The 21,786-nt window shown below is 43.9% G+C and overlaps 1 protein-coding gene across 2 annotated transcripts in view; it reads right to left on the bottom strand.

The window, feature by feature from the left end:
- Nucleotides 1-21,786, bottom strand: part of HECW1 (HECT, C2 and WW domain containing E3 ubiquitin protein ligase 1) — a 171,815-nt gene that overhangs the window by 38,676 nt on the left and 111,353 nt on the right. For both annotated transcript variants that reach the window (XM_066627949.1, XM_066627950.1), the window contains 6 exons: nt 13,298-13,428; nt 12,166-12,287; nt 7,430-7,615; nt 6,437-6,571; nt 3,141-3,246; nt 1,177-1,273 (listed from right to left, as the gene is read on the bottom strand). In XM_066627949.1, the coding sequence (XP_066484046.1) occupies nt 1,177-1,273; nt 3,141-3,246; nt 6,437-6,571; nt 7,430-7,615; nt 12,166-12,287; nt 13,298-13,428 (777 nt within the window). The remainder of the gene's footprint in view (nt 1-1,176; nt 1,274-3,140; nt 3,247-6,436; nt 6,572-7,429; nt 7,616-12,165; nt 12,288-13,297; nt 13,429-21,786) is intronic.

Genomic DNA, 21,786 nt, shown 5'->3' with positions numbered 1-21,786 from the left:
TGCACTGAATTGTGCTGTAAGGCGCCCAGATTCTAGATTTCACACATGCTGCTGCCAAGCCAGGTCTCTCCCAACTTGTGCTTGTGTCTGTGATTGTTTGTGTTTATGTGCAGAACTCTTTTTGTCTTCACTGAACTTTATCTGATTGATATGGGTCCAGTGATTGATCTGTCAAGACCATTTTGAATGCTGATTCTGTCTTCCAGGGTATTCACTATCCTGCCTAGCTTTGTGTCATCTGCAAATCTGACAAGCATTTCCTCTTTCCCCTCATCCAGGTCATTTATAAAAATGTAGAATAGTATAGAATCCAAGACAGACACCTGTGGAACCCCACTCGATACATCTCTCCAGGCAAATGTGAAGCTGTTTGTCCAACCAGCTTTGAACCCACCCAACAATAGTACCATCTAATCTACATGTTACCATTTTATCCACAAGGATATCAAGACTAGAATTTGGCAACCACATTACATGCCCACCAAACTGCATTAGGCTTGGTGAGTCACAATTTCTGACACCGATCCAAATTCAGTGATAGACAAGTCATATTTACCTTCCAAGTTCAAGAAGTTCATAGAGATAGGCGGTTCTTGTGCTATTATAAGAGCCTGGCACACCCAGTATTTCAGAACAATGTTTTGCCACTATCTCAAGTGACTAAAATGTTTGTATTAGTAATCAATATTGCTCTCTAAATAGCTACTTTCACATGAAGCTTAATAGAGGTTTATATCAACTTTAAAGAGTGCTTATTCTCTAACCACAAAGAGCAAACTGATAAAAGTTATTTCTGTACCTGTCTTTGTATTAAATGTATTAAAGTACATTTCTAGCCATTTATGTGAAAACTTGCCTCACCTTTCTTGATATAATGAAGTCAGCCAAACTCCTTCCAGGAGTTAGGATGCAAATACATTATTATGTAAAATGAAATGAATGCATATGAAGCAGTGTTAAGGCCATACAGTGGTTTTTTATTTAAAGGCTCTTTTGGATCAGCAGTGACTTTCAGATCAGGCAAAAATCTTTCCCAGGCTTGCTATCTAAGATTATTTAACTGCAGATGTCAGCAAATGTACTTGTGACTATATGTATGTGCTCTGCCACTAACCTACAAGGCTCCACTCCATTTGCATTAAAAGTATAAAGTGCTTTAGCCATAGGATGCAGTACCTGAGTGCATGGTTTCTTGCCAGACTTGGCTGACGCTCTTGCAGCATTTCAAAAATGTTGGGCTGGCGGAGAAACGCAACTAACTTGTCATTATATGCTGAAATGGGAAAGCAAAATAAATCATGGAATTTTCAGTTTAGCTTAACAAGTAATGATACATTATAACAGCAATGCAGGTGACCAGGATTCATCAAGATATGATGATACTGCATATATTGTACACTGTGATTAGCCAGTCTCTGTCTAATATGTCCTAGAAACAGGCTGTACCAGAATACCCTAAAGGGGTTAGTTTGTGAGACATGTAGACCCATCCTATTGCCTCATTAATTCCAAGACCATGTCCCAGTGCACATGGGCGCTGTGAGAGACTTGCTAGGGTGCAGTCAGAAATGAATAAATGAAATCATTAAAGGCTCCTTTGAGTCTCAATAATTCATCCACAATGGAGGCTGACTACCACATCTCTGCAGGAGTCACTGCTCTGACCTTGCCTTTTTCCAATCATGTTACACACTCAGTAACTCAGCAGAAACACAGGCAGAAGAGAAACAAGGTGTTCTGAGGAAAGATAACTTTTACTCTCTCTCTCTCATCCGAAAAGTAAACATTAGGAGACTGAGAATAGTTTTTAGTAACAACTCTAAATAACCAAGTTGCCATAAACCAATGGAAAGCCTGTATTAATAACTGTACATCTGGACCCTTGTTATTTGCGAGGGTTCCATTCCTAGAACCCTCGCGAATTTTGAATTTCGTGTGAAACGAAGTCACACGAAATTTGGGGTCCACCAAGCTCCGAACATGACCAGAGCCTTCCTCCAAACACGTCTGGAGCTGTTCTGAGGCCTGTGGAGGCTGTCTCAAAATGGCCTCTGGAGGTCCTTAGAAGGGCCAGTTTTCAGGCAAAAATCTGGCTCAACATGGCTTCCCAGGACCCACATGGAGTCAGACTAAGCCCCACCTGAGTCCTCCGAAGGCGACCGAAGCTGAGGCTGAGCTTCAGTGTATTACTGATGGCCCAATCCTGATGGATTGAGAGCCTCACCTCTGGAGGCTCTTCTGAGGGCGCAGCCTCCATGGGCCTCAGAAAGGCTTCAGAAAGCCTCAGAGGCCATTTCTCCAGGGTTCTCCCTTCTGAGGCCTCCAGGGTTCTCCCTTCTGTGGCCCACAGAAGCCACGCACAGCCTCCATGGGCCTCTGAAGAGCCTCCAGAGAAATGTCCTCTGAGGCTTTCGGGGGCCTCAGAAAGGCTCTGGAGCTCCTAGAAGGGCACTTCCAGTTCATGGATAGAAATTCTGCAAATAAACAGGCTCCACCTGTATAAAAGTTCAGTTTTAATGATATATACATCTATGGCAATAGTTCCCAACTTTTACAAGAAGGGAAATGCTAAGTCTATATGGACATGTTATGGGGGCTGGTGATCCTGTGGTGGCAGCACTGTCAGTGGCAATGGCACTTCTGGGTTCACGCTGCCACCAAGCCACTGAAACCACCAAAGAAAAGAAAGGACTTTTGGACTTAACTGTTGTTCAGCGGTGGTTGGAGACACTGCAAAACCCAGGTTTTCACTGCCGCCAAACACTGGTAAGTCCAAAAAGCCTTTTTTGTTGGTGGCGGTGCAAACCTGGAAGTGCCATTGCTGCCAACAGCACCATCACCTGGAAGTCTGGGTCTCTGCTGTAGAGAGGGGGGAAGGAGGGTGTGATCTGCAGTCAAGAAGCAGCAGATGGGGAGGAACGCTTAACCCTTCTGCCCAAATTCCTTCCTCTGCAACTCTCACCTACCTGCAGATGGGCTGAGGGATTTATTTCAGCCTCTGAGCCACTGGTTGTACCTCTGTTTTACCATGTGAGCACACACATATACAACAAAGTAAATACAAGGAATTACCAACTTTTCAAGAGACATTTTTGAAAAAAAGTTATTGGGTAAACTCACTCAAATGCAATTGTACATACCCAAAGGTAAAGACTCATGATGGTGCTGATTTCGAATGGCTGTTACTAAGCTGTTGCCTGGCTTGGTCAACAGAGAAACTCCTCTGTTTCGAGAGACATCTGATGCCTAGAATGAAAAAGAGGCACTGTAGGAAGGTTTCTAGCGATAATAATCATTTTAAATTTTGGTGTGAATGTGGTAGGTCACGCTAGGCTGCCAAGGCTGTGTGGGCAGAGCGGGAAAGTGTTTGATGGTTATTGACTCCAATTCAGAAATATTTTGTTATCTGCTCCTATATCCCACTCATCACAGGCAGGTACAATATCTGTGCTTCTTAGCTAGATGACGAACTAGGTGTGTAACTAGGTGCTGGACATGCAGTTCCCCTCCTCAAATCCAGCTACTCTCTGTGCATGTAGCCACTTTAAAATGCAGTAACCTTACCGATCAGATGTTTGGAAAGGTGTAAGAAATTGAGATGGATGGGATTTAGATCACCCTATCCTCTCCTCCCAACTGGACAACTGATCTACATAATTGCTGCAAAGACTCTATTAAAACAAAAGTAGTGCTTGGTTAGTTTTGCAATGAGAAACTAGGGGCTAGAGCTGAATTTAAAATTTCAGATGAGTGCCAATTCAATTTGAGTCCCACAGCCAAGTGCCAGCTCTTTTAACTGGCTATAAATTAAAGGGAAAACAAAAAACCTGGTAAATGTGACCTAAATGTCACCTCTGAAAAGGAGAACATATAAGTGGCACATAGGTAATGAGTGCCAACCAATATACCAATACATGTGTTAAACTAGGAATAGCCTGACACTAATTAAAGTCATTAATTAAATGTTGTTTGTAACTGAAAACATAAACCAGCTGTGTATTTTTTGCTAATAAAATAAAATAGCCTGTTCTTCTTTTACACTTTGGGTATAGTTATATCAATCACAGAGGAGTTATTCCCCACTGCATCTGGACAGATTTATAGAAGGGATCAGGACTCAAGTGATTAACAAATTTGTATGAAGATTGCTGTAGGGGATTGCCTAACAAAGCCCATTCCCCAAAGCAGATCGCTCTTCTGAACAATGTTCAGCTTTGCGTGCTAGAAAGCTTGCTAGAGCTAAGGTCTGGGCCTCCAAACAAAACTCCCCTCTGGCTTTTTAAAAAACTCCATATTGAAAACTGGAGTCAATTACCTCAAGGGAAAAGTGGGGAGCAGGCTTCACCTTTGGAGGTAAGGCTGATAGAAAACCTTATGAACCTGATGCTGGATGATGAATGTGCATGAGAAGGACAGATCTCAGAGGCTCTCCAAGAAAACGTTCATAAGCACCAAAGCCTCAGCAGCCATATTGCTTACTATAATCATACCTCACTTCCTCCTACACAGAAGGAGGAAAAGTATTATTCCTCCTCCCTCCTAAACAAACTTGGTCCGACTTTTTTCAACCTGCTATACAGTCCATGAAACTATGTTGCCATGGCCTTCTGCATGTGTAACTAGGTGCTGGACATGCAGTTCCCCCATTACAAAAATGACATAGGCAATCAGATGATGGGAGAAGCATGACGGTGCTCCAAGATGCAGCTATAAGTCATAAGAAAATCCATTACAGGTGTATTTAATACTGTTCTGAAGCCTAGTACCTGCTGCTGTTCCTGCTTGCAGCAGGTTTTACTTTTGTGTCACATTTGGGTAAACGCTCATCTTCCTTCTGCTCTCTCTTTAGTCTTGCTACATTTATTTCTACCATTAACCATATTTATTCATGGTTTATTTATTTAAACTATCTTTATTGTTGTTATGTTATCGTAAGCGTGGTTCTGAATGCCATCTTGAATTTGCTAAATAATGATGAGCTATACTTTCTAACAATGATAACAAAAGTCTTTCTCCACTTATGCCTTTGTAGTAGTTGGCAACCTTCAGTCTCAAGAGACTATGGTATCATGCTCTGAGTGGTGGTTCTGGAACAGCATCTAGTGTGGCTGAAAAGGCCGATTCGGGAGTGACAATCCCTTCCCCACCGGGAGCAAGTGCAGTCTGTCCCTGGTCTGTCTCCCTGGCTATGGGCCTTCCTTCTTTGCCTCTTAGCCTCAGTCTGTTGGCCAAGTGTCTCTTCAAACTGGGAAAGGCCATGCTGCACAGCCTGCCTCCAAGTGGGCCACTCAGAGGCCAGGTTTTCCCACTTGTTGAGGTCCACTCCTAAGGCCTTCAGATCCCTCTTGCAGATGTCCTTGTATCGCAGCTGTGGAAAGTGTTCAGTTTTTTCTCCTGTTGTGAGCGAAGTGTCCATGACTCGCTGCAGTACAGAAGTGTACTCAGGATGCAAGCTCTGTAGACCTGGATCTTGGTATGTTCCGTCAGCTTCTTGTTGGACCAGACTCTCTTTGTGAGCCTGGAAAACGTGGTAGCTGCTTTACCGATGCATTTGTTTAGCTCGGTATCGAGAGAAAGAGTGTCGGAGATCGTTGAGCCAAGGTACACAAAGTCATGGACAACCTCCAGTTCATGTGCAGAGATTGTAATGCAGGGAGGTAAGTCCACATCCTGAACCATGACCTGTGTTTTCTTCAGGCTGATTGTCAGTCCAAAATCTTGGCAGGCCTTGCTAAAACGATCCATGAGCTGCTGGAGATCTTTGGCAGAGTGGGTAGTGACAGCTGCATCGTCGGCAAAGAGGAAGTCACGCAGACATTTCAGCTGGACTTTGGACTTTGCTCTCAGTCTGGAGAGGTTGAAGAGCTTTCCGTCTGATCTAGTCCGGAGACAGATGCCTTCTGTTGCAGTTCCAAAGGCCTGCTTCAGCAGGACAGCGAAGAAAATCCCAAACAAGGTTGGTGCAAGAACACAGCCCTGCTTCACGCCGCTTCGGATGTCAAAGGGGTCTGATGTGGAGCCATCGAAGACAACAGTGCCCTTCATGTCCTTGTGGAAGGATCTGATGATGCTGAGGAGCCTGGGTGGACATCCAATCTTGAGGAGAATCTTGAAGAGGCCGTCCCTGCTGACCAGGTCGAAAGCCACTTATGCCTTTGTATTAGAATACAAAGTAATACATAGGCTGCAATCCTATACATACTTACCTGGGAGTAGGTTCCAATGGAACTCACTTCGGTGTAGACATGTACAGAATGGTGGTATAGAAATATTTTAATGAAATAGGTAGACAGTCACATACAGTTTATTTGGTGGGAGAGATGAGCTGAACTACAATCATTCTTGGCCGTTGTAAACAATACCTGTTTCACCACATGCACATGTTAAATGCTTTGTGTTAAAGCTGAGCCACTAATAGCACAGCAGGAAAAATTACCTCTCCAGCACTGTAGCTGCGGAGTCGCTGAAGATGCTGCCTGTGGGTCAAATTATTGGGTAGGCGGCCATTTTGAAGAGGGATCCTGGGATCAATGAAAGTGGTTGCACGGCTGTTGTGGTCAACAAAGAAGGACTGCAAGGAAAATAATAAGTAAATAATAATGAAAGAGCACACACGCTAAATAATGAGGCTAATGAAGTTCCTCATTGTCGTGTGAATTTGCTGTTTAGTGCGAGCTGCTTTTTCAGCACCAGCTTTTCGAGGACCCTTGGGTACATGCCCCGGGGGTCTCTCACTTGTACATGTGCATGTGCACATGTCAATTACCTCCATCTGCCTCCAACTGAGCAGTAGAGGGAGGAAAGTTCTCTCTTGTGCAGCTGCTGTTCCCCTTCTGCTGCATCAGGGAATTGTAAAATGGCACCCTGTACAAGGGAGGACAGCTGGCTGCAGGTGCTGCTTCCCACCCACTCCCATTACCCAATAAGCTGTAGGGACACTTACTGGGCAAAAGGAGGGAGAAGTAGCCGTTTCAGGGATGCTAGTGGCACCGTGAAGGAGAACTCTGTCTCCTGCCCAGAAACTGGGGAGACATGGAGGAGGGATCTCATTTATACCATTGCTGGGCCAGGTGAGTACTGAGGGGCTTCAAGGGACAGTAGAGAGGGCTCTCAGCCTGTGTGTAGCCTGGACATCCTTGGATGCCAACTCTGCTCTGGCCTAAGCTTTCATTTAGCTGTGGACCGCATATTGCTGTATGCTTGCTTGACCACTCACTTGCCTCCAGACCACCAGCCCTTACAGTTGAGTACTGCTTATATCTGGCTCTGGAAAAGTCATGTGAAGAATGTTCTAATGTGTTTTCCACTGAATAAAGTGTTAAATCAGAATTGAACATGTGAGGATAAAGCAAGCCTTAATGGCATCCTCAGAAAAGAAGCCAGATGAACTCACTGAAAAGTCTGTATCACTTTCATACAGCTCTTGTACCTTGCCTTGCTGGTCAGTTTTGATTTCCCAGCCTCGTGGAAGTTCCAAGCGTGTGTCAGCAAACATGTTGATGAAATTCACCAGGTCCCTGTTGTGCTGATACCGCTCAAAATTTCGAGCATCTCTGCGGATCTTTAGGATCATATGCTTCAAGCAGGTGCTGTTCGTGAAGACTCGATAGGCACTCTGGACACAAAAAGCAAGAGGAAAACAGCAAAACAGTATTTATACATTGCAGGCATAAGTCAATGCTAATATCTTTTGCAGAACAAGTATGACTCATACAAGTGAAAAAATCTTGTCTAAAAAAGTTAACCACACACCTATTGTCTAAAAGAGTTGTGAATTGCAAGATTCCAGAGTCTGGCTCTAATTACAGAGAATGAGGCATGCATTAATGACATGCTAATCCTAGAACAATGCAGCCCCTTCGGGGTTAGGGCTATTGCATTCCATTACAGTTTTCACAGATCACTACTGTTCACACAAGGCAGCTTTCCAATGTTATGCTATTGTTACTAGTCATACCCATCCAGTTGTTTCCAAGTTAAAGCATCTACTAATGAGCCAGGAGTTGAACTGCAAATGGTTTTATTTCAACCACATTGGCTGGAAAAGGGGTAAACACTTGCCCTTGCCAGCAAAAGCACCATTTATATGCTACCAAGAGTGATGATGCTGAAGTTCATAATTATCTGGTTCAAAGTACTCATTTATCCAGCTTGCAATGCTTGGCTGTATGAATTGAGCACCGCTTCCCCAGTTCTACCCTGGTTCAGAATGTTAAATGAGATTCTGCACAGGCACATGTTGGCATGCATCAAACTAGACACCTGCTTTGGCACAAGTGTAGAAGTTATTTAATGTTAAAACAGAGCCAGCTGCTTTGTAGGGTCATATGCAGAATGTCAGCCCTTTACTGTCAAAATTTTACGGTTGCTGTGAAATGTGTGACCAGACCATGCAACTAAGGAGTCTTTCACTTAGTGAGTGTCTCTCTTTATTTGGGTCTATTTTCTTCCCGGCTTCTTTCAAATGTTTTATGTGGTCAGTGTCTCCCATTCAGATCTGAAAACCTATCTTATTCTCAGGTGTGTGTGTTTGGGGAAGAGACAATTGAATTTTGAAGCAGCTCTCCAAAATGGCTGGTGTTGTGTTGGTTGGTCGAGGGCAGGTCCTAAGGGGACAATGAGATATTTGTGCATGTACATTGCACAGTTACCATGTAGAAACAAATGTTATGAGCTGGAAGAAAATTTTAAAAAGTTGATTTCTAAGTGCTGACCAAGAAAGCTCATTAATAATGAGTCAATTCCTAATCAAGCTGAAGGAAGCTTCTTCCCTAAACTAGCTACAGTACACTAGCTGCACAATATTTTCTTTTATAACTTCTACTAGCTTCTCTGTGATTGTATCCCATACTAGTTTCTTACTAGGTTCTTTTTGATTGGATCCCATACCCTTCTAGCTATATCTGTAGGAAGGAGCCACATGGCACTCGTGAATAACATGTTTCTTTGCTAAACTGTCTTTTTTTTTGTCTATTTTTTAATTATAAAAACATTTCTACCCTGCTCTTCCTACCAAATTTGGCCTGTACGATGGTTTACAATATAAAAGCCATCCAAGCAAAAAAACCAAATGAAGGGAGCACTTTGCACAAACAATCTCTTGTCCCTTACAACATGTATGGAGAGATAATTGTGTTAACTCTTGTCCTCTCAGCACTCTAATTGCAGGGACTCTGCCACAGGAGGACTTCACACATGAACACCCAACTGGGACCTTTACCTCATGACTCTTACAAGAGCAGGATGATGCACCGCAATAGGTATGCAAAGAGGGAAGGAATCCCATGCTGCCATGTAATGATACTAGATCATCTCTCATGCTGGCAGGTAATAGAGAATGAGCAAAGGGCACGGGTATTGCGGGGGTGTGGCCAGATGGGTGGGTAACTACAGTCAACACCCCGTGTTACATGCCAGTCTACGTAGTGCTCCCTCAGATAGGTTCATGTGCTATGGCCTCCTAGGCAGGTGTGCCTGTCTGTGGTGATGCAAGGTGTTAAATCGTGGAGGCGGTGCATGTTGCTTGCCTTCTGCTGTGGCTAGGTTATTAGAGAGCTGGTCCAAATTCTAGACCTGCTGCCTTCTCTTTTTTTGTCACTGACATTGGTGTTTCTGGCCACTAATGTCAAAGGTGCATACCTTGCTGGTTAGGGTATGTCTCTTGGCTGGGCTCAAACCCATTTCACCTGGCTCCCAGCTGCCATCCTTGAGCAGTGAGCAACCAGGCTCGCCTTTGACCTGTCCCACTTCCTCCCCTGGCAAAAAGGTTTATTCCATGAGGGGAATAACTCCACAGGGATCTGAACCTTTGCCATGGAGAGACTTCTGTGTTTGCGGTACATGACTACCCTCTTGCAAGGGAGCTGTCTTTTGCAGATGTTATGCAGGGGTCCATGCGATGCGAAGTGTCAATAAAGGATTGGGCTTTTAAGCACTTTTTGATATTGGCATGGGAAGGAATGACATGATTTGCCTGACCCTTGTGATTCCTTCCTACAGGTATTAATGGAGTGGCTGAGGATCCATACACATGGAAACAGTTCCCACATTACTTCAATGTCTCAGGGCAGTCACACAATGCACCTGAACTAACTACATATCTACAATTAGACACATTCAGAGAGATTACATCCTAGAAAAGATTTTGCACATAAGGCCATTTGCAAGAAACTTAGGTTTTTAGCTCTGCACATTACTAGCACAAAAACTGTTCCACTACCAGCTAGCTGACCATTTTAGTAGCCCACTGTGACCTTAACAGAAACCAAGAATTTCTCAGGTTTTTTCAAGCCTTCAAGGAAACAGGAGGTCTGTTTTCTGTTTCAGCTCCAGCCGCTGGATAATATTTTCCAACTCAAATTTCATGGCAATAATTAATGCTTCTAAATTTTAATTGGAGAGTTCGGTTAAAATATTATAACCACATTAATCCTGTATTTATGTGGTATGTTATTTTTACACAAGTGGAATTTGTATGACTGCCTTAACAGATGTTTTCAGCAGGTCATTCTGATTTCTTTGGCAGAATCCAGATTTAGCATTGTAAAACAAATGGGGTTGCTCCATCCAACTTCATCTGGCATACCTTTTGATATAAGATCTATGCATACAAATTAAAAACCACAAAAACCTCAAAAGATATATCCAGATCAAGCAAAGATATTTTCTGAATGGTATTTGGATCTTTTAACTACACAAAAATGAATCTCTGGGAAACTGGTATGTCTCCATGAGGTACTTCAACATCCTTCTTTGAGAAAGTGTGAAATGATCTTGGTTCACTCTGTTTCATTTCTGCATAGCCAATTGTATGCAAAAAGCATACATCTGTCAAAACAAGAGTGGAGAAAAATTACACGCGCTTTCTTGAAACTCTGACGGTGTTATTTTCAAACTGTCAACCTTTGGTAAAACGTTTCCACATTGACTTGTCCACTAAGGAATCCCTGAGTATCTGCAATGGAACCCCAAGGCACTAAAGATTATTCTGAGTCATGTCCTAAGCCATACGGTCAGTTCATTCAAGGCTAGATGCTGGTCTTCACCACTGCCTTGCAAGAATGAACATGCAACTTAGAAGACAAACAACACACCCAGGAGTTGCACATTATAGAGGAAGAACTGCAGTACCAAGCAGGCAATCTTTTAGAGAAGTGTCTGCCATTACTGCCTTTCTCAATGAGGAACCTATGAGAAACTACCACCACTACCCAACACTTCCAGATTTCTGGATTCCCCTTACCCACTGACGCGGTTGCACCACAGGATTGCATGCTGCATCCTGTGGGAGGACTCCGAGGTCTTCTCTGGTTAAGGGAAATTTGTTTCCTTACTCGGGGTAAGCCTCTGGTGCCAGAAGAGGCCTACTTGGACCTGCACCAGTGATTTCACTAGTGCAAGTCTGCGTGGGCCTGGGACAGTGGATCAAGGCTGACAAGGGGGATAGGATATTGGCAGCACTACTGCCACCGATACTGCCGCTCCCAGTCCTCGTTCCTGTTTTGTCCCATCTCCTCCTGTTCCTGTTTTGTCCCATCTCCTCCTCCCTGCCCCATTCTGCCCACCTTCCGCCTCCTTACCAGTACCAGGGGTGCATCAGATCTGCTGGCAGGTCATCGAAGCAACTCTTCTACTTCCGATGGCAGCTTGTGTTATATCGTTATATTGTCAGGTTATTATTATTATTATTATTATTATTATTATTATTATTATTATTATTATTATTAACAGTATTTATATGCCGCTTTTCAACTAAAAGTTCACAAAACGGTTTACAGAGAAAAATCAAATAACGAAATGGCTCCCTGTCCCAAAAGGGCTCATAATCTAAAAAGATGCAAATGAATACCAGCAGATAGCCACTAGAACAGACAGTGCTGGGGTGAGGTGGGCCAGTTACTCTCCCCCTGCTAAAAAAAGGAGCACCCACTTGAAAAAGTGCCTCTTACCCAATTAGCAGGGGTTGCTATAAAGCGCCTTCCACCACTGGAACAGTAGTTCCAGTAGCATAAGGGCACCTTAGAATTGGAATGTTAGTAAGCAAGAACAGTAAGCAACCTTAAGAATGGGCAGTACTGGCATAAATTCTGAATGTTGCACTGAGAGAACTGAACTGCCACCTGGGACATTGCTACCAGAGTAAGAAATTGAGCCTCAAGCACTTACATAGTTTGCATGCAGCACCGTGAAGAACTCTGGATTGGTGATAAACTTTACAGCTGGAGACTGCAGCAACAAGGTGATTTTTTGAGAATTCACGGGTGAAACAGACACTTCTCTTCTAATTTCTGAAAGTTAAACGGTTTACATGTAAACAGAGCAAAAGAATACACACATCACAAACAAATCCTCTCCTCCTCTGGTATGCCCATTGGACTTCCTGATTGCTTGCCATTTAGCACTGTACCCATTTGTGAGTACAAAAGGGACTATTTAAAATTCTACATGTAGATACTAATAGAGATGAATTAATTAACTGGTGAAACATTTTTCCCCCCAATACAATATACTGCAATCCAAGTTTAGAGAAAAGGAGCAAAATCTTAACACAGATTGAATAATACTTACACATTTTTTTAATTGCAGAAAAAAAAAAACAGAAATGCCCTTGGGACTGATTCATACATGTGGCGGTACTACTGAATTTCTCACACACAAATATCTTTGAGCTATTTTGTGTTTGCATTCACATGAAGAAAGAGGTGTCCATATAAACAGAGATGACTGCTGTGATTACTGTGCAGTGTGACTGCTGAGATGATTGCTTTGTTTTGAGTCATGCAATTATATTTAAGAGGATACACACACACACTTGGGTTTCCATAGGATACTTCCTACACAAGGGTGTGGGCAAGCCCAAGGATGTTCAGACCTAGAAAATTTGGGAGTTGAGAGACACATATGTCTACTGATTATTAGGTCTAGTTCTCCTAGAGATGATAAATCCCTGTTTGGGTTGTATCATTTCAGACTGCAGATCAAGGCTAACGTGATGAAGTGTTTCTCAAGAGAAAATAAATACTGTGCACTAAAAAAAAAAGGAAAAGTCTAGGCTCTCCCTTACATACAGTTTCCAATACAGAGGGATTTCTTTGTACAAAGTAGCATTCTATCATATTAACCCCTATCTGCAGCCTAAAGTGGCACTGCCTAAACCCAGATTTTCATGACCTCAGTGAGAACTAGATCCTAGTCAAAGAGTATTTGCATTACATGCCTTGTTGTAAATTGATATCTGTAGTGCTAACAGAAGAAGAATGCCATCTGGTTCAGTATTGACTCATGTAAAATGTTTTACCTGAATTTGGCTGAGAAGGATCTGCCTCTGAATCACTGCCACCTCCAGGCGGGAGCCTCTCCACCCTGTTACTGACAACAGCATCCTCTTCTGTCCTCTCTGTAGCAATAGTCCGCTGAATATTTTGGTACCTTAATTTTAGAAAAGGAGAGGAAGAAAAATACATGGGTCGGTGATACGTTTGAAACTTCCAAAGCATTAAAATTCAACATTATAGGCAGTATTATTTACTTGTTTATAAAAATCAATCTATCACCCTTATTGTGGAAATGCACCCAAAGTGGTATACAATTAATAAACACAAAACTTATAGAACGGACAACCATAATCAACAACCACCTCCACCAATGCCTTCACATCAATTTTAAAAAACTGGGAGAATAAGTTTTCATTCTGCACCTAAATAGGTGTAAAGAATCAGTACAGTCATACCCCAAGATACGAGCATTCAGGTTATAAAAATTTCTCAGTTACAGGGAGAGGAGAAGGCTGCTGAGCGGGCAGGCAATAAGTGACCCCATAACGAGCCCATCAGGTTGGGAAGCACGGCAGCAGCCAGGGAAGCAGCCTGATGGCACAAGAAGCAGCAAACACCAGCTCAGATGGTTCCTGCACAAACTGTGGGAGCTCTAGCCAAGCTGAGCCTGTGCAGCTGCATCACAGAGCCCACATCAGAAGACAGTGAAGGGACCCAGGAAGGCCCAGAAGATAATGACCTCCCAATGGACCGGCTGCCAGAGGGGGGAAACTGGGGATAATAAGAGGGCAGAGCGGAACAATTTTCTGTTACAACTATGCTGTATTCAGGTGCAGAGAATACAGTGCACTGCTCCCTTCAGTACAGCTCAATATCCAGATTTCAATGTTCCTCTCTGTCCTCAGTGTAATATTGCTGCAGGTCTGTGTCAGAGACATGACAACTTGTTTAATAAACCCGTTATATTACCAACACTTGAGTTTAGCCTGAATGAATTATCAACATTCATAGACAATTGCTTCTGAGATGCCCATTTATACTGATGGGTGCAATGAGATTTCAAATGGTTCAACTGCAGTGTTCTTCTCCAGTGGCTGATGTGATTACCATATATCTCCAAGTTTTCCTTCATCACGCCTGATATACTTATGTATATTTGGAACATGATCCTAACTCCGAGTTAGGCTGGTGCATGTCCCCTGTGCTGGCCTTGGAGTGTCGCAAAAGTGCTGTAAGGCACTTCTGCGATGACTTGGGAGCTGGGAGACCAGTGCACGGACATGTGCTGGCCTCCAGAGCTGCCTCTGCATCATTGCACTGGAGGAAAAGTAAGGTCATGCCGGCTGTGTTGGACCAACATAGGGGTCTGGGGACAGCAGGGAGAGGGACGAAAGAAGGTGTTCCGGGATGGGGGAAGGTGGACCCATGGGTGGGTTGGGGCAGAGCAGGTGGTGGGGCCAGGATCTGGCACTAAGACCGGATCCTAACCCCACTTGCGGGTGACCCGGTGCAGCTCTAGGCTGCTGTGGTATTACCTGGGGTAAGGGAAATGCGTTCCCCTTGCCCTGGGCTGAACTGCAGGCAGCCCCAATCCCATTCTGGATATGAGGCAGGCCAGCCAGCCTCCCCGTTCCAGCACAGGTTAGGATTGGGCTGCCTGCCCTATAACTGCATTTCCCTGAAGTCATTTTTCTCCCAGTCAGGCTCACTTAAGGTATCTGGTTGAAGGGAAAATAGCAAGACACAAGAGAATGCAAAGAGGATAAACTGCAGGAAAGGTCCAATTCAGTTCAACATGCCCCTTTTGCTCAGTAATTCATAAGCTAGCCTCCACTTTATACATGATTGGGGCAGACCCTCAGATAAGTCTGCCACCATCCTGTGAACTTTGCCTCTTTCTCTCTGAAAATGGATGAACGTAGCTGCAAGGAAGGGGAAAACCCAGTTCAGACACATGTAATATTAGCACAGGCGTTTGGGCCTCTTCAGCCTAGAAAAGAGACGCCTGAGGGGGGACATGATTGAGACATACAAAATTATGCAGGGGATGGACAGAGTGGATAGGGAGATGCTCTTTACACTCTCACATAATACCAGAACCAGGGGACATCCACTAAAGTTGAGTGTTGGGCGGGTTAGGACAGACAAAAGAAAATATTTCTTTACTCAGCGTGTGGTCGGTCTGTAGAACTCCTTGCCACAGGATGTGGTGCTGGCGTCTAGCCTAGACGCCTTTAAAAGGGGATTGGACAAGTTTCTGGAGGAAAAATCCATTATGGGGTACAAGCCATGATGTGTATGCGCAACCTCCTGATTTTAGAAATGGGTTATGTCAGAATGCCAGATGCAAGGGAGGGCACCAGGATGAGGTCTCTTGTTATCTGGTGTGCTCCCTGGGGCATTTGGTGGGCCGCTGTGAGATACAGGAAGCTGGACTAGATGGGCCCATGGCCTGATCCAGTGGGGCTGTTCTTATGTTCTTATGTTCACAGATAGGTCCTAAAAGGTGCTAAATGTCTTCACACATGTCTTCACAATGGTTTAAGCAGAAGTTTCATGTTTTGTACAATGTTAGGTGCTGAAATTGTCTTCTGGAGAAGAAAGAACCACAGAATCCAAGACTTTATATATTATTAACTTAGAAGGTTAGGGCATGATTAGTGGAGCTAACCCCCTTTTGGTGCTAATAGCTTAGCAGCCTGTAAACTTCTTCCTTGGTAGGCTTTTAGTTATACTAGCTGTACAGAAGAAAAAGTTTTCACAGATTTACTCAACACCAGGATTATCGGACATTTTTAGGTGCTCCAAAAGCCTACGGAATGCCCAAAGTTTATTAATCTGCCTGCACATAAGTAGAGGAGACACTCAACCTCTTTGTTGGATAAGGTTGCAGTTCATGCTACTTTTTAGGACTGCAACCTATAGACTGGTTGTTCTAGATGTTGCTGTTGGCAGCCTTCAGTCTCGAAAGACTATGGTATCACGCTCTGAATGGTGGTTCTGGAACAGCATCTAGTGTGGCTGAAAAGGCCGATTCGGGAGTGACAATCCCTTCCCCACTAGAAGCAAGTGCAGTCTGTCCCTGGTCTGTCTCCCTGCCTATGGGCCTTCCTTCTTTGCCTCTTCGCCTCAGTCTGTTGGCCAAGTGTCTCTTCAAACTGGGAAAGGCCATGCTGCACAGCCTGCCTCCAAGCGGGCTGCTCAGAGGCCAGGGTTTCCCACTTGTTGAGGTCTACTCCTAAGGCCTTCAGATCCCTCTTGCAGATGTCCTTGTATCACAGCTGTGGTCTACCTGTAGGGCGCTTTCCTTGCACAAGTTCTCCATAGAGGAGATCCTTTGGGATCCAGCCATCATCCATTCTCATGACATGACCGAGCCAACGCAGGCATCTCTGTTTCAGCAGTGCATACATGCTAGGGATTCCAGCTCATTCCAGGACTGTGTTGTTTGGAACTTTGCCCTGCCAAGTGATGCGCTGCCTCCGACGCATGTTCTAGATGTATGTTCCTGTAAACTATCAAGCAACTCAAATGGCAGGGCCTAGATGTACTGTCTTGGGGATTCTAACCCACATAGGGAGATTCAAGTGACACTGCACCCGAGGGATGGCAGGTGAGGTTGAACTGCCCCATTGTAGTCTATGGAAAATCCTGGCAGCCACCCTACCCACTTACACCTGAGGAGGCTCTCTTTACACCCAAGAAAGTGGGTGTAAGGAGAGCCTGCTCAGGAGCAAACAGGCAGGGCAGCTGTGGTGCTTTTCCACAGACAATGATGGGGCAGTTCTGCCTCACCTGCCATCCCTGCACTGTATGTCCCTGTTGCACCCTGCCAGGTCATGGAGTGGGCAGTGAATAGAGTGAGATGGCAGCGACTACTGTAGACCTATACAGTCTGGAGATAGAGTGTTCTGGGGAAAGACATACATGCTGTTCCCCAGAAATTTCCTGGGAAAGCTTCCTGCTTAACCCCAATGAGGAGCAAGGAAAATTACCATGATGCCTTGGACTTAAAACCAAATGCAAACCAGAATACATAGACTGAGAAAACAAAACACAGCCAATCAAGGTCATGACTGTTGATAAATGTGGCACTGAATCTGGTGACATACACTATACACACACAGCGAGAAGTTCTGAAGGACCAAAATGGTGCATCTGATCACTCAAGTGGCAGAGTCTGGATAGCTCTCAGTAAGTTACACTCCAAAATAAGAATAAGCATTTCTTATTATTGAGACCACTATAAAAAGAACAATAATGCCTAGCTTCTAAAGAACATTGGGAGAGGTAATAAGAAATGAAAATCAAAACAGATGAAGTATGACGCAGGAGTTTCTTGCCCTGCACTGACATTTTGGACCAAATCTTCTGATGAAAAAAAGCACAGCACTTAGCCCTGCTTCAGGAAAAATCACTTCAAAAGTATTGTCCTGACAACCTTTTCCATGACACACAGAGATAACAAGTAGTTATAATTCTGCCATGTTAAACATAACAGTTTATGATTCTTATTTTTAATGTTCATTAAACTGATGTTTAAGGTATCTTACAGCATAATCCAGTGGTTTTCAAACTCTCAGGGTTTGAAACTGGGATGCAGTCACCAGTTCCTGCAGCAGCCTGTCAGGGGTGTGGGGAGCCCTGTGTGGCCTTCCGCAGGGTTCCCTGAAGCTTAAGAAGTGAAAGTACAGTGATCACGCTCAGAAGTGGAGCACAATAACTCCACTTTCACTTTTTAAATTGCAGGGAGCCAGCAGACACTCACGTAGCGCTTCCCGCTCCTCCGACAGGCTGCTGTGGGGCTGGTGAGTGCATCCCAGTCCCTACAGCGCCTTAGCAACGTGATCTTAGGGATTGGGTCGCCGCCTCCCTCCTGCCCCCGCCCCTTAAGGGGAAAGTGGCCTGATCTCTCTGGGTGGGGCGTCGTGACATCCCAATTTGAAAAGCCTTGGCACAGTCCTATATATGGTTAATGTACTCAGAAGGCCCATTGAGTTCAATGAGACTTACTGCTTGACAAGTGTGTATAAGATTGCAGCCTTAGATTTTTGTGATTTTTGGAGTGTTCTATTGTAATGATGTAACAGCATGAATCTTGGGTCTGGTTCTAAGCAGAGGGGGCAGAGCATAACTTAGACAGATGTAAGAATAGATGGTATAGAGATGCCTGTGCATGAGTTTATTGGGTTTAATATGTTTTGATTGATTTTTTCTACTCTCTTGGAAGTAGTAGGTTTAGTTTTGATTAAAAGGAAAAAAAATGGCCATGGTAAAAAGGTTTTAAATAAAATATATAAAGTAAGTAGAATTAACAATAAAGGTGTGAAAATTTAACAGATGTGTGCTTGACTAAAACTATTGAACATTTTTGTCCCCTGTGTTATTCATTTCCTCCATTATCAAAGCTGTTTGTATTTTTTAAAGAAGCAAGTAAGTAAAAATGTAATAAAATTAAGTTTAAAAAAAACCCCAAGAGAACTGGGGATTTGTTACTTTGACTTTAAGTATGTCCCTTACAATCAAATTATTATATTCACAACTATATTAACATAGCTCTACTTTTCCCCACTCTGTCTTTTATAAGAACCTATAAACATTTTTATTCACTTCACAGCAAGCTGACTGAACAAACTTTCCATTCCAATATAGCATGCGTTTTATGACCCCCCGATGCAACAGCAGCACAGAAAAAAGTAGTTCATCTATTCAGAAGGATATATACATGAGCTTTCTATTTAATTATATGGTAGAACCACCCCTGCTGGTAAATGATGCCAGAGAGCTGATGTGATGGGCCAAGGGAGTGCTACTTTTTTCTCTCAATTACGCAGAATAATCTTCAGTAAATTAAAAAAAATGCCAACATAACTGAAAACATCTTAGAAAGTACTTATAGGGATATACTTATAAAAGAAAAACTAGGTCTTTCTCAAAAACTAATTGTAATGCATAGTTACAGTATGCATTATAACAATGATTTTCAAACTTTTCAAACAATGCAGGGAACCTTTCCACAGTGACTAGTTTCTCAAAAAAGATGTGCGGGGGCACATCCTACACAGAACACCAGACTCCTGCAGAGCATTCCGAGATGTGTTCGGGGACACACACCTTTTAATACAGGCCTATTCAACTTCACTGTCATGGAGAGTGCATTCTAGAACACACCAAATGCTTGCCCTTGACTTCTCATTGAAGGGGAAGATAACAATGAGGGGCAAGCTTTCATTGGGTGAAAGTGGTCTGTTGTCATTAGGCTTCTCATTGAGAAACCTCTGACAGAGTGGTTCTAAGAGAAACAATTGGTAAGCTGATAAATACTCTTTGCTGTCTGAGATATATTTCTTTTTTATATACAGGTTGAGTCTCATTATTTGTGAGGGTTCTGTTCCAAGAACTCACATGGGTGGCAAAAAACTGCACTATAGAAAATCAATTTAAAAAACAAAGTCTCTTTGTTTTGGTGATTTAGAAACAGCCTTGCTGACCTTTATAATGCACAAAGAGGCAATCAGTCTCTCTCCAGGCACTTAGGCTTCACTAGGAGACAGCAGTCCTTCCCTTCACCAGGAACCCCAGCAAGGGGGAAAGAATGGAGGTGATAATTGCTGCCATTTAGCCTTAGTTCACTTGCTCAGGGGGAAGGGAAGCCTGCAGAGAGAATGATTGATGGATTGTCCGCAGGCTGCCCTTGCTGGCATTATTAAACTTTATTAAATTGCTTTCCTTTAATTTAAAGGGCTCTTCCCATCACCTTTGAGATAGAAAAATCTGTGGATGCTTAGGTTATACCTGTAATCACTTGTATGACTGTCTCTCTGCAACAGAAAAAAGCAGTTTATTAAACTGTGATTTCTAAAGGGGTGCATTTTTTCCCTTCTCCAGGGGTCAGCACATTCCTTCTCATTTGTAGGGGCCATTCGTGTTGAGTCAAATCCGTGTATAAAAAATCAGTGAATAACAAGGCTGGACCTGTATAATTTTTTCGACATATGTTACAAGTAATTAGGATATACTTCTTCACACTTGGTTTTTTTCTCACTCTTTATAAATAAATAACAGAAATGTCTGATAGAGGAGTCCCAGGTGTTTTGCAATATAATTTCAAAACCAGTGTATTATAGTAACCATTTAGTTTAGTATTTTATTTATTTTCCTGTGAGGGAAATTCCAGTAGCTCCCCCAATTCTGCCTAGTTATCCCTTATTTGGGGCCTAGTGTAAAGACAGTGTTTTCTAATCACTTAACCAGAGTTATGACAACAAGAACACCTAGCAGATTCAGTCCTCTCATCCTTTTCTGCCTTTTTTTTCAAAGCCACCATGGTGAAGTATTATGGCTGCACTAGGTTTAACATTAACCATGGTTAACGTTAAACTACCGTAGATACTTGCCTATAAAGCGATAAATTTGCACCTGAAAATGATGGAGAATCGCCACCTTTTCTTATCTGCAGTCACACAGGCAGACAAAGGGGGCAAGGGGGCCATTTGCACCCTTCTTGGGTCAGGGAGGGACTCTGCAGGAGGAGGGACAGCGGCGCCTCCTCAGGGTCTTGTGTGGGGTTGTGAGATTCCTGGCAGCCTTGCCTCCCACTCGCCTATCCCTGGCCAGTCCCCCTATTGTGCAAGGAACCAGAGGAGCCCTGGAGGAGGCAGAGCGGTGGGGGGGACAGCCTGCTGGCCCAGCGCTCCCTCGCACCCACTCAGAGCCCGAGCATATGACTGCGGCTGTGGCAGGCAGGGAGGAGGCGTGCTGCCCCCGCGCCGGGGAGCATCTGGAGGGGAGCAGGAAGCGCAGGGCACTCCCTGCACACTCCCTACCCCCATCGGTCTGGTGATGGCAGTGCTGTCAGGAGCCAGGACGCCCCCGCTCTGCTCGCTGCCCCCACAGGCGTCAGGACTCCATGTAGCAGGCTCTGAGGGGGTGCGAGGGAGCGCCGGGCCAGCAGGTTGTCCCCCCAGCGCCCTGCCTCCTCCAGGGCTCATCTGGTTCCTTATGCAATGGGGGGACTGGCCAAGTATAGGTGGGCAGGAGGCAAGGCTGCAAAGAATCCCGCAACCCCACACAAGACCCTGAGGAGGCACTGCTGTACCTTCTCCTGTGGAGGATCTACTTCTGAGTAAAACAGGTGCTGCTTTCCAGTTTCTTTCACTCCCCCCCCCCCCCGTTCTGGATCTGACTCCCTGCTTGAGGAAATGAAACCCTATATGCATCTGTATCTCCCCATGTGTGCAGCATCTCTCCCTGGGCAGGAGGTGCTCTTTCATGTTTCTTTCACTCCCATGTTTTTATCAAAGAAGAATATCTGCAATGATGTGGCTCTTCTGCCAAAAAGTTTGGAGACCCCTGAAATAGATCTATGAGATAGATCATAGTTTTTAATAAATTAGAGACTTTAATATGGATTTTGCTATGCTATGCTATGTATACATACTATATATACTATGTTTGTATACTGTGTTTTTAATAAATTAGAGACTGTACAGTTCTTAGTTAACAATTAGAG

This window comes from Tiliqua scincoides, chromosome 5, assembly GCF_035046505.1.
Source record: "Tiliqua scincoides isolate rTilSci1 chromosome 5, rTilSci1.hap2, whole genome shotgun sequence".
Taxonomy (NCBI): Eukaryota; Metazoa; Chordata; class Lepidosauria; order Squamata; family Scincidae; genus Tiliqua; species Tiliqua scincoides.
This window is presented reverse-complemented; position numbering and strand designations above follow the sequence as displayed.